This window comes from Micropterus dolomieu, linkage group LG04, assembly GCF_021292245.1.
Source record: "Micropterus dolomieu isolate WLL.071019.BEF.003 ecotype Adirondacks linkage group LG04, ASM2129224v1, whole genome shotgun sequence".
NCBI lineage: Eukaryota > Metazoa > Chordata > Actinopteri > Centrarchiformes > Centrarchidae > Micropterus > Micropterus dolomieu.
The window spans coordinates 16,528,674-16,541,928 of NC_060153.1; the positions used below are offsets into that span (position 1 = coordinate 16,528,674).

General features: G+C 40.5%; 1 protein-coding gene across 2 annotated transcripts; it reads left to right on the forward strand.

The window, feature by feature from the left end:
- The first annotated feature begins 116 nt into the window (after positions 1-116).
- Positions 117-13,043, forward strand: rhot1b (ras homolog family member T1). Of its 2 annotated transcripts, XM_046046497.1 has the most exons (20): positions 117-665; positions 1,496-1,554; positions 1,657-1,738; positions 1,929-1,972; positions 2,064-2,117; positions 2,278-2,330; positions 3,219-3,327; positions 4,605-4,706; positions 4,863-4,961; positions 5,091-5,199; positions 5,314-5,434; positions 5,948-6,032; positions 6,438-6,583; positions 7,388-7,488; positions 7,874-8,004; positions 8,244-8,327; positions 8,908-9,030; positions 9,151-9,353; positions 10,594-10,716; positions 11,666-13,043. In XM_046046497.1, the coding sequence occupies exons 1-20, from the start codon at positions 629-631 to the stop codon at positions 11,781-11,783; spliced, it is 1,983 nt and encodes a 660-aa protein (XP_045902453.1). In that variant the 5' UTR covers positions 117-628; the 3' UTR covers positions 11,784-13,043. The 2 variants fall into 2 exon arrangements, with proteins under 2 accessions (XP_045902453.1, XP_045902452.1); XM_046046496.1 differs by lacking the exon at positions 10,594-10,716 and having other exon boundaries at positions 125-665.
- The last annotated feature ends 212 nt before the right edge of the window (positions 13,044-13,255 follow it).

The window sequence follows — 13,255 nt, forward strand, 5'->3', positions numbered from 1 at the left end:
GCGTTGTTGCTTTACTTGCGTCTTGGGTCTCCACCGTAGGGCTCGGGGTTTGACCACATCCACGGTCTTTAACAGGCGCTGTCGAGCTGGGGAAAAACACAAGCGCCTCACTCCGAGCCATTCTTCCAGTACCAGAAATATCAAGCTAACCATCATCATAATTAGAGCTAAGTCTAAGTTAATATTAGGATCTTGGGTCTGTACCTTAAGTTACAATTTGTGATTGTATTTATTAGTTTCAAAAGACGTCAAATGCTTCTGTTAGCAATATACGATCTTTGCTCGCCTCAGTCAGCTGAATCGGAGGGGCGTGGCGGAAAGCAGTGTGAAGTTAATGTGTAGATTAGCTGGCTGGACACATCAGCGACAGGACTGACTGACCTGACTGTGACAGGCAGCTAGAATATAGTAAAACACCTTGTTAGTATCCCGGATATCTAGAGGATAGTACAGATATCTACCGGTGTACCGTCTCTTCTGAACCAGCGTAAACCGGAGCTGAAATGCGAACGTAGCCGTTAGCACGCAAGCCAGGCCGAGGAGAGCTGGCTGGCTGTATCCTTCATCCAGACAGAAGCGTAAATGTTTCACACATACCACTTTACCGAGCTCGTCGACGCCGGAGAAGATGCGCAAGGACGTGAGGATATTATTAGTGGGAGAGCGTAAGTAAAGCTGTCATTCACACTGTGTTGGTCAGCAGTAATTGACTGCACTGTGCACTGATGCTACCAGCTAGGCATGAGATGCTGACAACCAGACCAGTGTCATGATGATGGTGTTCATTTCAGTCCTTTCATCCCTTTAGCTTAACTTCTGGTGTGTGTTTATTGTGTTTTAATTTGTCTGTCTCTAACCTATTGTTTTTGCTGCATATCTTGGCCGGGACACTCTTGAAAAAGATGAAAAATATATGTTTAGGTCCTACCCAACAGAAAGACAGACATAAGATATTGCTATCCTGAAGAGAGCATTGATATCACTACAGATCATCATTGAATTCATGGGATATCGTTGAATTTAGGGATGTGTGAACTCCAGGCAGATGGGGGATTTTATTTTCCAGAATCAAACCACCTTCACTCTGTGGTTACTTCTCAGCACGAGGCTCAGCTGTTTTAGAAATTAGATTGCTTTCAGGTTATTAACAGAGCAGTTAGGAATGACGTTTGTAATTTAAGAGGGTCTCTGGCAGGAAGTCGCGGGGAAGTCCGGTGATTTTTAAACGGTGCTAGGATGAAAGATTGCACCCATCATCACTGAAACCTGCCTTGTGGTTTGTATTAATGTCCATAATGTGAAGTCTGTCTCCCAGTCACATGCCTCAATGGCATGTTACACTCAGTGACAATTACTGTCATGTTAGATTAATAAATGATGTCCTTACAGCTAAAATATTAATAGAAATTGTAATGGGTGTATGGGAGGATCTCCGGAACAGTCTTTCTCATTTGTACTGAACTCTCCCTCCTCTTGTTTCATCGTCCCTTGGCAGCCAAAGTGGGGAAGACATCTCTCATCATGTCCCTGGTCAGCGAGGAGTTCCCAAATGTGGTATGGATAAATAATTATGTCAGATTTGACTGTAGTATTGAAGACCTCTAATCAATTGCAAACATGTCCATGTAAGTGATAGCCAAGTTATGTTCACCCTAGGTTCCCTACCGAGCTGAGGAAATCACAATACCTGCAGATGTCACACCAGAGAGAGTTCCTACGCACATTGTGGACTATTCAGGTACTTTAAGCCTGTGACTGTTTCTTTCTTTGACTCTGCAGTGGCTGACAAATGTTTTTTGGTTATTTAACTGTATTCAATTTTGGTAATCTTTTTTTGTGAAATTGTAAATATACAAAATTGTGTCTCCAAATCAGAAAGAAGAGCACTCTGCTGGTTTTAACGGTAGCACATTTTCTTTCTCCTTCAGAGGCAGAACAGACAGATGAGCAGTTGTTTCAGGAGATTGCCAAGGTCAGTCAGTGTGTTGCACTTTTCTGTTAACATGGAGATAAGTGCTGAGTCAAGGTATAAGCCTAATGGTCTGTGTTTGCGTCTCTCATAGGCAAATGTGATTTGCATTGTCTACTCTGTCAACAACAAGACATCTATAGAAAAGGTGAGATAGCTCTGTTGCTAGCATTTCCATAATATGTTTGTAAAGCAGTATAACTTGTGAGACTATCAGTGTGACTGCGTGTCACTTTAATTTGAAGTTGTCTTTCAAAATAGTGATGATCTTTTATGTTTTTATCTTTTCTACCTTTTGTTTTCCATAGGTGACCAGCCACTGGATCCCCCTCATTACGGAGAACACAGACAAGGACAGCAGGTGTGAACTCGAATTACTCAATTTTGGGCAGTGAAATAATAGGGTGAAGAGAGGGCGCCGTTTGTCACAGCACCGCCAGCTCTTAATGCACGATCAACCCAGTGGAAAGTGTGCAAAAGACACAGCCATGGAATCCCTCTACTAGTGTTTGAAGTGATGACCCAAAGTCACAGGGTGTACACTGTGTTGCCTCTGTGTTCAGTCCATCAGGGAAAAGGCGAGGAATATATTATATTGTTATTTGATCCTGTGCGTGCTGCAGGTCTCTCTCTCCCTCTCCTCCTGCGCTGTGTGCATGTAGTCAGTGTGTGGCATGTAGGGCAGGCGGCTTCTTTCTCACTCTTTCTTTCCAGATCTCTGGATTAAGATGTTCCTACAGGTTCTACATATGTAAATAGTTTGGGTGATCTTCTCCCTTTGTATTTTAAAGTATTTTTTCACTCTTTTTATTCAAATATATGATGTTCCTGTAGTGAGATTGTGATTATTTGGCCAAAAATGTATCTATCTACCCTTTTCTTTTTCTTTTTTTTTTTTTTTTAAATACGGTGTAAGCTAAGGTGATCTCTCCTTAACCGCTCCAAGCTTTGTGCAAAACATTGCATGGTGACATCATCAACATGCAAGTCAGCATATAATTTTAGCAACTTATGGAGCTAGTGCTAGATACTTTAATTGGAAATGATTTGGCAATAAAGGGTGGACAATGTCTGTCAAATGCTTCTCTGTAAGCAGGGAGCAGCGGTGGAAGAGCAGATTCGGCCTTGTTCTCCCTTTGGTGTTGTGAGATTTTCACTGCGAAATGAGTCACAGCTTTTCTGGGAGGAAAAAATACAACAGTACATAAAAGACAAGTACTCTTTTGCGTGTGTGTTGTTGTGTATTCAGGGTTCCTCTGATCCTGGTGGGCAACAAGTCGGACCTGGTGGAACACAGCAGCATGGAGACCATACTGCCCATCATGAACCAGTACAGTGAGATAGAGACTTGTGTTGAGGTGAGAGGGGAACAAAACATCATCATTTAACCTTTTTTTGTTTTTTGTTTTTTTGTTGATTTGCCTGAAAAATACTAATAATACCATTTTCAAGTAACACGGTAGCAATGCTATTGATTTAGACGACAGACACAGACATGTTGCCCAGTGCATAAGGACAAGAGGGACATAAACACAAACGTCTTCTGTAGTCCATGAATTAAACAGAACATAAAGAAGGGGAAGAAACGGGACAGCAGTTCAACAATAACTGCCAACTTGTAGGAGCCAAGAGGAACAGTATTGTTTTTAGGTCAAAATAGAGTTGAATGGTTTTTACAAGATGACAGTGTAGAAACAGAATATCTGCAGAAAGGAAATGACCCAAACTAAGAATATTTTCTCTCCCTATCTTTTCTTGTCATTTACAGTGACATCTGTAAAGCCCTTTACAGCCTCTGCTCGTACACGTTAATGTTTATGATCCTCACTATTAACTAAACTGAACATGTGTGTTTCCCCCTTATAGTATGTCAATTTGTCAGTTTACATTAAGGTGATTTTTAACTTGGTGAACTGCCAAACTCTGGAAGATTGATTGTTAGCTTGTAAACATTAACCTAACTGACCATTCTGTCAAGGGTATTTCTGTTGCTGCCCTTTTTTTTGCTTTCCATGACATGATGTTCACTACATACAAGGTTTACAATGACGAGGCCCGACATTGTTATTGTGTTATATTGATGTTGTTTTTTTAACTGGCATACAGTTATGAGCGAAATTAGGAACGGCAGCATAAGAGGACTTCATACTTGACACCGGCCATGAGCTTAACTCAAACCCACAACAGGAGGACTGCCATACAGGACACATGTCTGAGCAAGATGAGCGTGCTCCTGATGTTTGAGTGAAATTGGCACAAACAAAAGCAAAACTCTGCTCTGTTGTGTTACTCTTTACTCTAACACTGATTACTAACAGGGCAGCACCTTTCTTTTTTTCAGACTGGTTAATTATACCAGGCACGTCGTTCAGACAGATCCTGTGTGTTAATACCCTGTCTGGTCCTGACTTAACACACATAGACACACAGTGACAGGTAGGTAAACAGGGATGGCCCTGCTTTCCTAGGACACGGTTTGCCACATCGCAGTCATGTAGAGCCGCACTGTATTTTCACAGGGTTACAAAGGTGTTAAGGTTTCTTTATGCTACAAGGCAATGTGCAGTATTGGAAAAACGGTATATATGTATGTATAAGCAAACAGCCTTCTTCCTTTTATTTTGTTGTTTTGTAGTGTTCAGCGAAGAACCTGAAGAACATCTCAGAGCTGTTCTACTATGCTCAAAAGGCTGTTCTGCACCCCACAGGTCCGCTCTACTGTCCAGAGAAAAAAGATGTAAGAGCAGAAACACACAGTGTGAATTTTGTCCCACTGTTTGTGATCCAGTGCAGCTTTTTTTTTGTATTGTATTTTTGTATTTTTTTCACGTCAATCCACAATTCTGTCTGGAAACTGAATATGTCACTTTTGATTTTTCTCTTTGACTCCCAGATGAAGCCACTTTGCATAAAAGCCCTGACTCGAATCTTCAAAGTTTCTGACTTAGACAATGATGGGATTCTCAATGATCATGAGCTCAACTTCTTCCAGGTAATTCATCTGATGATTGTCACAGCTCACAATGTGACCATTGGGTTTCAGAAGAAGTACAATTTGCACAGGACCTCTTTTTTTGTGCTAGTTTTGACAACAGTGATGTTTTTGTGTGAATGCTCACAGCGGACGTGCTTCAACACCCCACTAGAGCCTCAGGCGTTGGAGGATGTAAAAAATGTGGTGAGGAAGAATTTGAGTGACGGAGTGTGTGACAATGGACTCACTCTGAAAGGTAGGATGGACCAGCCTCCTCCTCTTGTTTATGCTCGCACACACACACACACACACATTGTGCAGCATGTTTTGTGACTGTATTGTTGGGCATTTCTGTAATATTCTTTTCCAGGCTTCCTGTTCCTCCACACCTTGTTCATCCAGCGAGGTCGCCATGAAACAACATGGACAGTGCTGAGGAGGTTTGGATACGATGACGACCTGGAGTTAAATCAGGACTACCTCTTCCCTCCGTGAGTCTCGGCCTTGTTGTTTTAGAAACCAAGCACCAACTCCATCCTGCGTGCCTTTAGCTCTGCCTTATTAAAACCTGCAGTGGATTATGATTACATTAAAACACTTCTTTTGTTCATCAAATTATTTCCCTCACTGTGTGGACATGATTGATACTATTCCTCTTTTTTGGGTTGCCTATTAAACATAACGTTCCAACATAAAGTTCCCTTTTTGGTTCAGTTTAATCAAGAAACATCTGTCTTTCACTTATAGTCAAACAGTCGGTGTTGTTAAGCCCTTGAATTAGATATTAGATTCCGTACTTGACACAGTGCTATAGTTATTAGCAGGAATGGATTAATAGATAGAGGATTATGCACATTTTCACCTACAGTGTTTGCTGGGGATTACTTTATAAGTGAACTGTAATATTTATCCTCTTATTTCATCTTTGTAGTAATGCTGATCTTGTATTCTTCCCAGGCTCAGTGACTTTAACATTTACTTTGCAATATTTCACTCTTCTCTAGGTTGAAAATTCCTCCAGACTGCACCACAGAGCTCAACCACAATGCCTACCTCTTCCTCCAGAGCGTCTTTGACAAACATGACAAGGTACAGTCCTATGCACCTGGTTCTGTATTTATTTTGGCTTCTGGCCTAGAGAGGCATTTATAGGAAGCTGCTCAGTACCCGGCACCTCACAACACCAAAATACCCTTCCACAGCCAACGCTGACCACCTGCTGCGGTGTGAATTAGAGAATTAGCCGTGAGGTTCAAATGAAAGTCAAAGAGTGATAGTGGCAGCTTACACCATGATCTGCTTTCTGTCATGGAGATTAGTGTCCAACTGTGAAAAGTGTGCTTCAGTCATGTTTGTTTTTCTCAGGTAGAAATGAAAGGCAGCAAACTAAGGGAATTATTTTCTTGAAATCAACTGAGCAAAGGCTCAGTTTACCCCCCATCCCTTTACTTCAGTTCACCATCCTGAACAGTAACCAACCTTTGTGTTTATCAGGACCGTGACTGTGCCTTGTCACCAGAGGAGCTGGGGGACCTGTTTGAGGTTTTTCCCTACATGCCCTGGGGTCCAGATGTCAATAACACAGTTTGCACTAATGACCAGGGCTGGATCACCTACCAGGGATATCTCTCCCAGTGGACGTAAGTGGCCATTAATAAGTCAAATTATTATCAAGCTAAAAGTGAATTAAAGCCAGTATGTGCAGAATTGGAATTTTTCTGACTTTGGCACCCACTAGTAGTAGTATCTAAAGTACCATCTTTGATCCTTTTCATAAACTTCCCTCTCCAAACCACAAACTTTTTTAAATAGATTGAAATATTAAAATCAACTTGTGTTGTGGTGTCATTGTGCAGATGTTACTCTTTCATTGATGCTGGTTTCTGGTAGCTCCATGTCATGTTCATATAATTAGTCTCCTTCTAATGTAGTGTACTACTGTCGAGGACCAAAAGCTGGCTCTGAATGCTTGGTCAGATTCATAATCTTGTTTACTTAACCTTTCAATAGATTTTTCCTCATACAGATGCTGTATTTTATTTAGGCAACAACACAATTAAACTCCGATGTATTTGGATTAGTTTATTGAATAGAAAAAAAGGTTTAGTAGAAAAGTTTTTTTTGTTTTTTTTTATATTCCTCAGTGTGAGCTATCTGGGGAAAAAAGTGTTGTTTTCTTTTTAGTACTGAGACTCCGGTATCATATTGCCACTGTATCATCTTGCAAATGAAAATTGGCCAAACAACACCCAGTCCAAGATAGAAATTCTACACATAGTGGCTCTCCTTAAAGTGTATTCGTTAATAATTAACAATTTTCACAGTTACAAAACACCTATTTACAAGTATTTCCCATGGTGGGTGGATTTAAAAAAAACCCACATTATGTCAGTCAAGTTGGTTTCTATATTTAATTTAGCCTGTTTTGCCTTACATCCAATAAGGTTAACAACGTATCTGGATGTCCAGCGATGCCTGGAGTATTTGGGTTACCTTGGTTACTCAATAATTGCTGAACAAGAGTCCCAAGCAGCAGGGATTACAGGTAAATACTTATTATTGTGTCTTTTTCCATTTTTGTATTTATATTCAAGATGACGACTTGTAGATTTACGTAAAAAAGTTGATGGCAACGCCACAGTCTTGCTTGTAATGACGACATTTGGCAAGTTTTCATATACATTCATACATTCTAATGGTAAAGGCTGGACTATTATTGAGTGTCATAAGCTCATTGTCTTGTTACGGAAATTGCCTTTGAGCTATTTTACTCATCAGTCGTGCTGTCAGTAATCACATCAGTTAATCAACACTGTCATAACAGTGGTGACGCAACAGCTCATTCTGAATGTTGTTGCTGACTAACCGCAGGCATGTGTTGTGTAAACTGAACTGATTTCTGATGCCCCTGCGTGGTTTGCCCCCTGCAGTGACCAGAGATAAGAAGATTGACCTGCAGAAAAAGCAGACCCAGCGCAGCGTCTTCCGCTGTAATGTCTTTGGAGACATTGGCAGCGGCAAGAGCGGCTTCCTCCAAGCCTTTCTGGGTAGTAACCTCATGGTAAATGGAAATAAACACCAGATATGACACATTTTAATGCATACTTTGCCCTCACAGGTGGTTGACGATGTCCCAGATGTAACTTAGTCAAAGATTACAGTTACTATCACAACAGACTTCTTATTCTTGCACATATGGGATCGTATCACTACAGACTGACATAGATTTTTCCTATTGCTGCATGTAACCATTGCTTGCAGTCAGTTGCAAGTCACATAATGTTTCTTCTCTTCTCTCAGCGCCAAAAATTGATCAGAGAGGAACACAGATCCTACTATGCCATCAGCACAACCTATGTTTACGGCCAGGAGAAATACCTTCTTGTGAGTATCAAAGATACCTCTAGTATTACCTGAATTACTAGCAATCCCTTTGCATTTATGACTTGTGTCTTTACACAGCTTTTCCAGCGCTATGAACAACAAGTATAATAATGGACAAATATTAAATATATTAACATTATATTATAAAAAACATAATTTGTATTTATATGTACCGCTATGCATTGTGTGTGAGATGGTCAACTGTGAACCATCAAAGCGAGACCAGCATGAGGTTGGCTGTGCTTACCTCAGGCTGTTTGTATAATCTTCTTACCATGCTCATCTAATGCTTTTGTCAAGCAAGCACTTCTACTTGCTTGACAAAAGCATTAGCATTGTGTTACTTACTTGCAAACATATTACGATTTGCATGTGCCTGAAACACTGCTAGTTATGTGCAGTATAAAAAACTGAATTTGTAGCTGCATAAACATATCCTACTGTTCTTTCTACTATCCATTACTGACAGGAAATGATGGCCGTAGTAAACCAGGCCTCTAGAGCTGGCCACAGTAAGACTTGGCTGCTATAACATGGGGCTAAAGTTAGCTTTTTTTAAATGAACCTCCTCTCCTCTCAGCTTCATGAAGTGTTCCCTGACTTCGACTACCTGTCTGATGCTGATCTATCCTGTGACATTGTCTGCCTGGTCTATGATGTCAGCAACCCTTACTCCTTTGAATACTGCGCCAAAGTCTTCAAGGTAAAACTGCGTGTGCATTGCCCACATTAAATCAAAAGACAAAGGTTCACCCACTCATGGATTTGGAAAACATTTTTAACTGCGCTTTTATTCGTCCCCCCTTTCTCTTTATTATCTTAGCAATACTTCATGGACAGCAAGACTCCATGTATGATGATAGCAGCAAAGTCGGACCTGCCGGAGATCAAACAAATGTATGGCTGCAGTCCCCTGGAGTTCTGCAGGAGGCACAAGATGCCGCCTCCACAGTCCTTCACCTGTAACACCGCAGGAGCACCCAGCAGAGACATCTACACCAAACTTACCACTATGGCCATGTACCCGTAAGTATAGAGACACTTTATTTACATTACTTAAACTTACACTAGTCAGTTAGCTGATTTTAACTTTGTTACTAAGAAGTCATTAAAATTGATGCAATTAATGTGTATCTGGAGCTGAAATTGATCATATAAAGGACTAAGGTCTGTGGAAAGTTGCACTAGCCAACTAGTCTTGTAATCCTCAGCTACTTATGGCTCTATGAAAATGCAGTTTTGTAACTGCAGCTAAAATCTTGTGATTTAGTCTTTTCCTTCAAAAGAGGTCTGTGTTTTATAATTAGCAATGTAGCTTTTGGTGCAAGGAGATAGAGAACAGAAAACTTTGTTTTATACATCCCCCTGGTTCTGTGGAAAGTTTGAACTAGTCATGTAAATCCTCAGCTACTTATGGTCTGAGGTGATGACGTAGCTCAGTCACGGACTGTAAAATAGACTGTTTTTTTATTGGTATTTAACGTTATAAGCTGTATTTCCTGTACGCTTTGAGAATTTCCTGCCAATCTTGACCCAACTGCAGAAATGAATCTGTCTAAAACGGGTGGGATAGACCGGATGTTTTTCCCCCTTTTGCATTCCACTTAATCTTTTTGTTGTTGATGTTTGCAGTTTAAATACAAACTGTGCTCTGTGTAACTTCAGTGACCCTTTCCTTTAACACCTGCTCCCTGTGGAGATGTTCTTCTCTGAAAGTATCAGCGTCAGACATGATGTACTTCAGCCTACATGAATGCACTTCACTGCCCTCTGGACATGTTGCACTCAGTCTGACGCCACAGTGTTTTGTATTGTGGTTAAATGGGTTTCCCTGCTGAGAAGTAATTTAGTCATTTAGCTTGCTGTGCATTGTGCAACACACATTGCCGCTCTGCAGATCATTACACACAGCAGACCAGCCATTATTTAATCCACAGTATGACTATTCTAATCTAGAATCTAGAATATGCTATAATCACTCTGAATTCAAAGAAAATACTGCATTTGGTTAATTTGAAAATTATTTGAGGAGTAATTCTGAACACTGTCTCTTGGCAATAATCCAGTCAAAAAAATCTTCTCCCATTGCATCTCCTCGAGGGATCTCATTTGAGGAAGGTCTCTTGTCGTCAAAATCTGTTTTCATTGTCGTTCATGGATGCTGGCTCTCGGGTGGTGAGCCACAACCTACTCGTTTCATGGCGGTGGCATCTTTGAACTCCATCTTGCCTTTCTTCCTGTTTGTCTTCCCCGTACCTCTCCTCAGCCACGCCCGGCTACGCTGCATGTGCACTTGTAACCGGTGCACCTTCTGCTTGTGTCAGAACTTCCTCAACTCCGAGCTGCTGCAGACGGTCAGGGCCAAACTCTACGCAGTCGTACTCAGAAGGTCCTTTTTAAAAATCTCTTTTCAACCCTGTCTTTACCTCTGATTACCTCATAGATTTGTCACCGTCATCAGCCCAGGCTTGACCCATTAATTTCTTCTCATTTTTTTGCTTGCTTTTTTTTTTGAAAAATTGTTTTATTTTTAGGGATCGATTTCCCAGAGGTTAAAATACACTAGTAATTACTTCTAAGTCTGTATTTAAGTCACTCTCGTTTCCCACACCATATTCTCCTGCTGCATTTCTCCTTCCCCCTTGTTTCATATAGTAAGATTCCTTTTAAGTTTGTTCTTTTTCCCCCAAGAAACCATTCTGATGTATTCAGTTTTCCTTCTGCTTTCTTTGATATTGCTTGTGAGCTTCCTGTAGTAGGATGTATTTTTCTATTTTGATCTCAGTCTAATTGTCATTCGGTCGGTATCAGCTTCCTTATTGTTGTCTTCTCCGTCATGTGACTGCGCCTCAGCCATCTCATCTAACGAAGATGTCATATTTAATTGCTGGTCTTGTCGTCTCATGTCATAACTATAATCCTGCATGTCCCTCGTCTGTTTGACTGGCTTTTGCTTCAGCATCTCCATATTTTGAGGCACCATCACTGTTCTGTTCAGTTCATCTGTATTTTGTTAATGTTCATGTTACTTATTTTCACATCATCCTCCTCAGCAACACCTCTCACTACTGAGGCTTCCATTCTTCACTTTTGTTTCAGAGATATTAGTTCAATAGTTGTTTAGTTGTATCAGTTTGGTTTAAGTGATGCATTAACATTGTTCTCAAAGTCAAGCAGAACGCTAAGAGGCTGTATATGTGTATCTAACTCTGACTAAGTTATGAGTAATTTATGATGTAGTAAATCGCCATTACTTTTTACTCTCTTTCTCTTTTTATTTGTCGTCTCCTTATCTCTTTCCTTATCTCTCTTGGGCCTGCTCTCTCTCCGTTTAACAGGCATGTGAGCCAAGCTGACCTGAAGAGCTCGACCTTCTGGCTGAGAGCGAGTGTCGGGGCCACAGTGTTTGCAGTGTTGGGCTTCGCCATGTACAGAGTGCTGCTCAAACCACGGTGATTCTCGGGCACCTGGGTCTGACCCTCTTTACCCAAATAGAGCTATTTTGACCAGTCACAACATTAGGCTTTCCCAAATGAAAATAGTTTTGAAAATCTGTCATGGTTTTGTAGTTTGAGTACCAAACTGGGTATTTTGTTTTTGCAGGGGGGAAATGTGTGAAAGCTTACCTTAGCAAACAGCAAACATTGTTCCTTTTTTTTGTTTTGGCATTTTCATTCCACTTAACTGGATTTCTCTCTTTGGGAATAAAAAAGAAAAATGTTTAATTTTGTACCAAAATTGCTAATTTGCTTGATATGTTTGTCTGCAAGTATTTGCAAAGTAAATTATCTATATTTATACTGAAAATGAGGGTAAGCTTTTCGGCTGTGGTGAGTAACATATGAGTGAGTGTATAAAGCTATTTTTTAGTTGCTTGCTGTCACTTGTAATATGGCTTGTGATATGTGAGTTATACAATAGCACTGATGCTTTTATTAGACTTAACTATATGTAGTGTGTGTGTGTGTGTGTGTGTGTGTGTGTGTGTGTGTGTGTATATATATATATAAGGACGGACTGACATAAATTTGCTTGTATTTGTCGAAAAGGGTCAACGTGTCTAATTCTTTCAAAAAACTGAATGCAAAGATCACAACTCGCACAAACGTTAATTAGCATTGATTATTCAAGGTGAAAGGTAACGGTTTGCCTTTCAAGGCCAAACTCTTGGACGCACACTTGTTTAAAAATGTTTGTACTTCTGAGCAGGCCAGTGCTTGAATAGTGAATGTGTTGAAGGGTCTGCTGCTCTCTCTCAAGTCTTCCCACGTTGGTCACTTTATTTATCAGCACGTGCGTGGGTGTATGTGTGCTAGGATATTGAAAATCTACACTTTACAGCCATTCTGTACATTTTGTGTTTGCATGCTTCAGAAATTCACGACCACATTCCAGTGTTTTAAGACTTACTGTGCAAAAGAGTCACGATGCCGACTTCTCCACATTTCTTTCCAGCTCCCAGTAATCCAGGGATGTAGTAAAGTTTATCGACGGGAGTGCTGATAGGGGTGTGGATAGGTAGTTGTGTGTTGAGTCATAGTGAAATTTGATAGTCTTTGACGCTTCTTGTGATTCCCGGTCATCTCTCATGATCGCAGAAGATGCAATAATGTGGCCCCTGATGTTAATTTCCATGCAGCTGCAAAGTTCAGTCTGATGTATCTACTCATCCCCCGCCTTTCCAGAAGTTTACAATCAATAAATATGTCTATGACACCTAGTGTGATGAAATGTATTCTTTTCAGTTTATGAAGGGATTTAAATATTTTGCCACTACATGCTTCCAGTGAAAATATTATAGAATAATAACTATTTGATTTATCAACTAAATTCTATCCATAGTTATCACCCAAGGAGTGCTTTAAGAGAGAGACGGGAGAACCAGGCTGCTGCTGGGAAAGATACTATCTCGTGGCCTCAAGATAGTA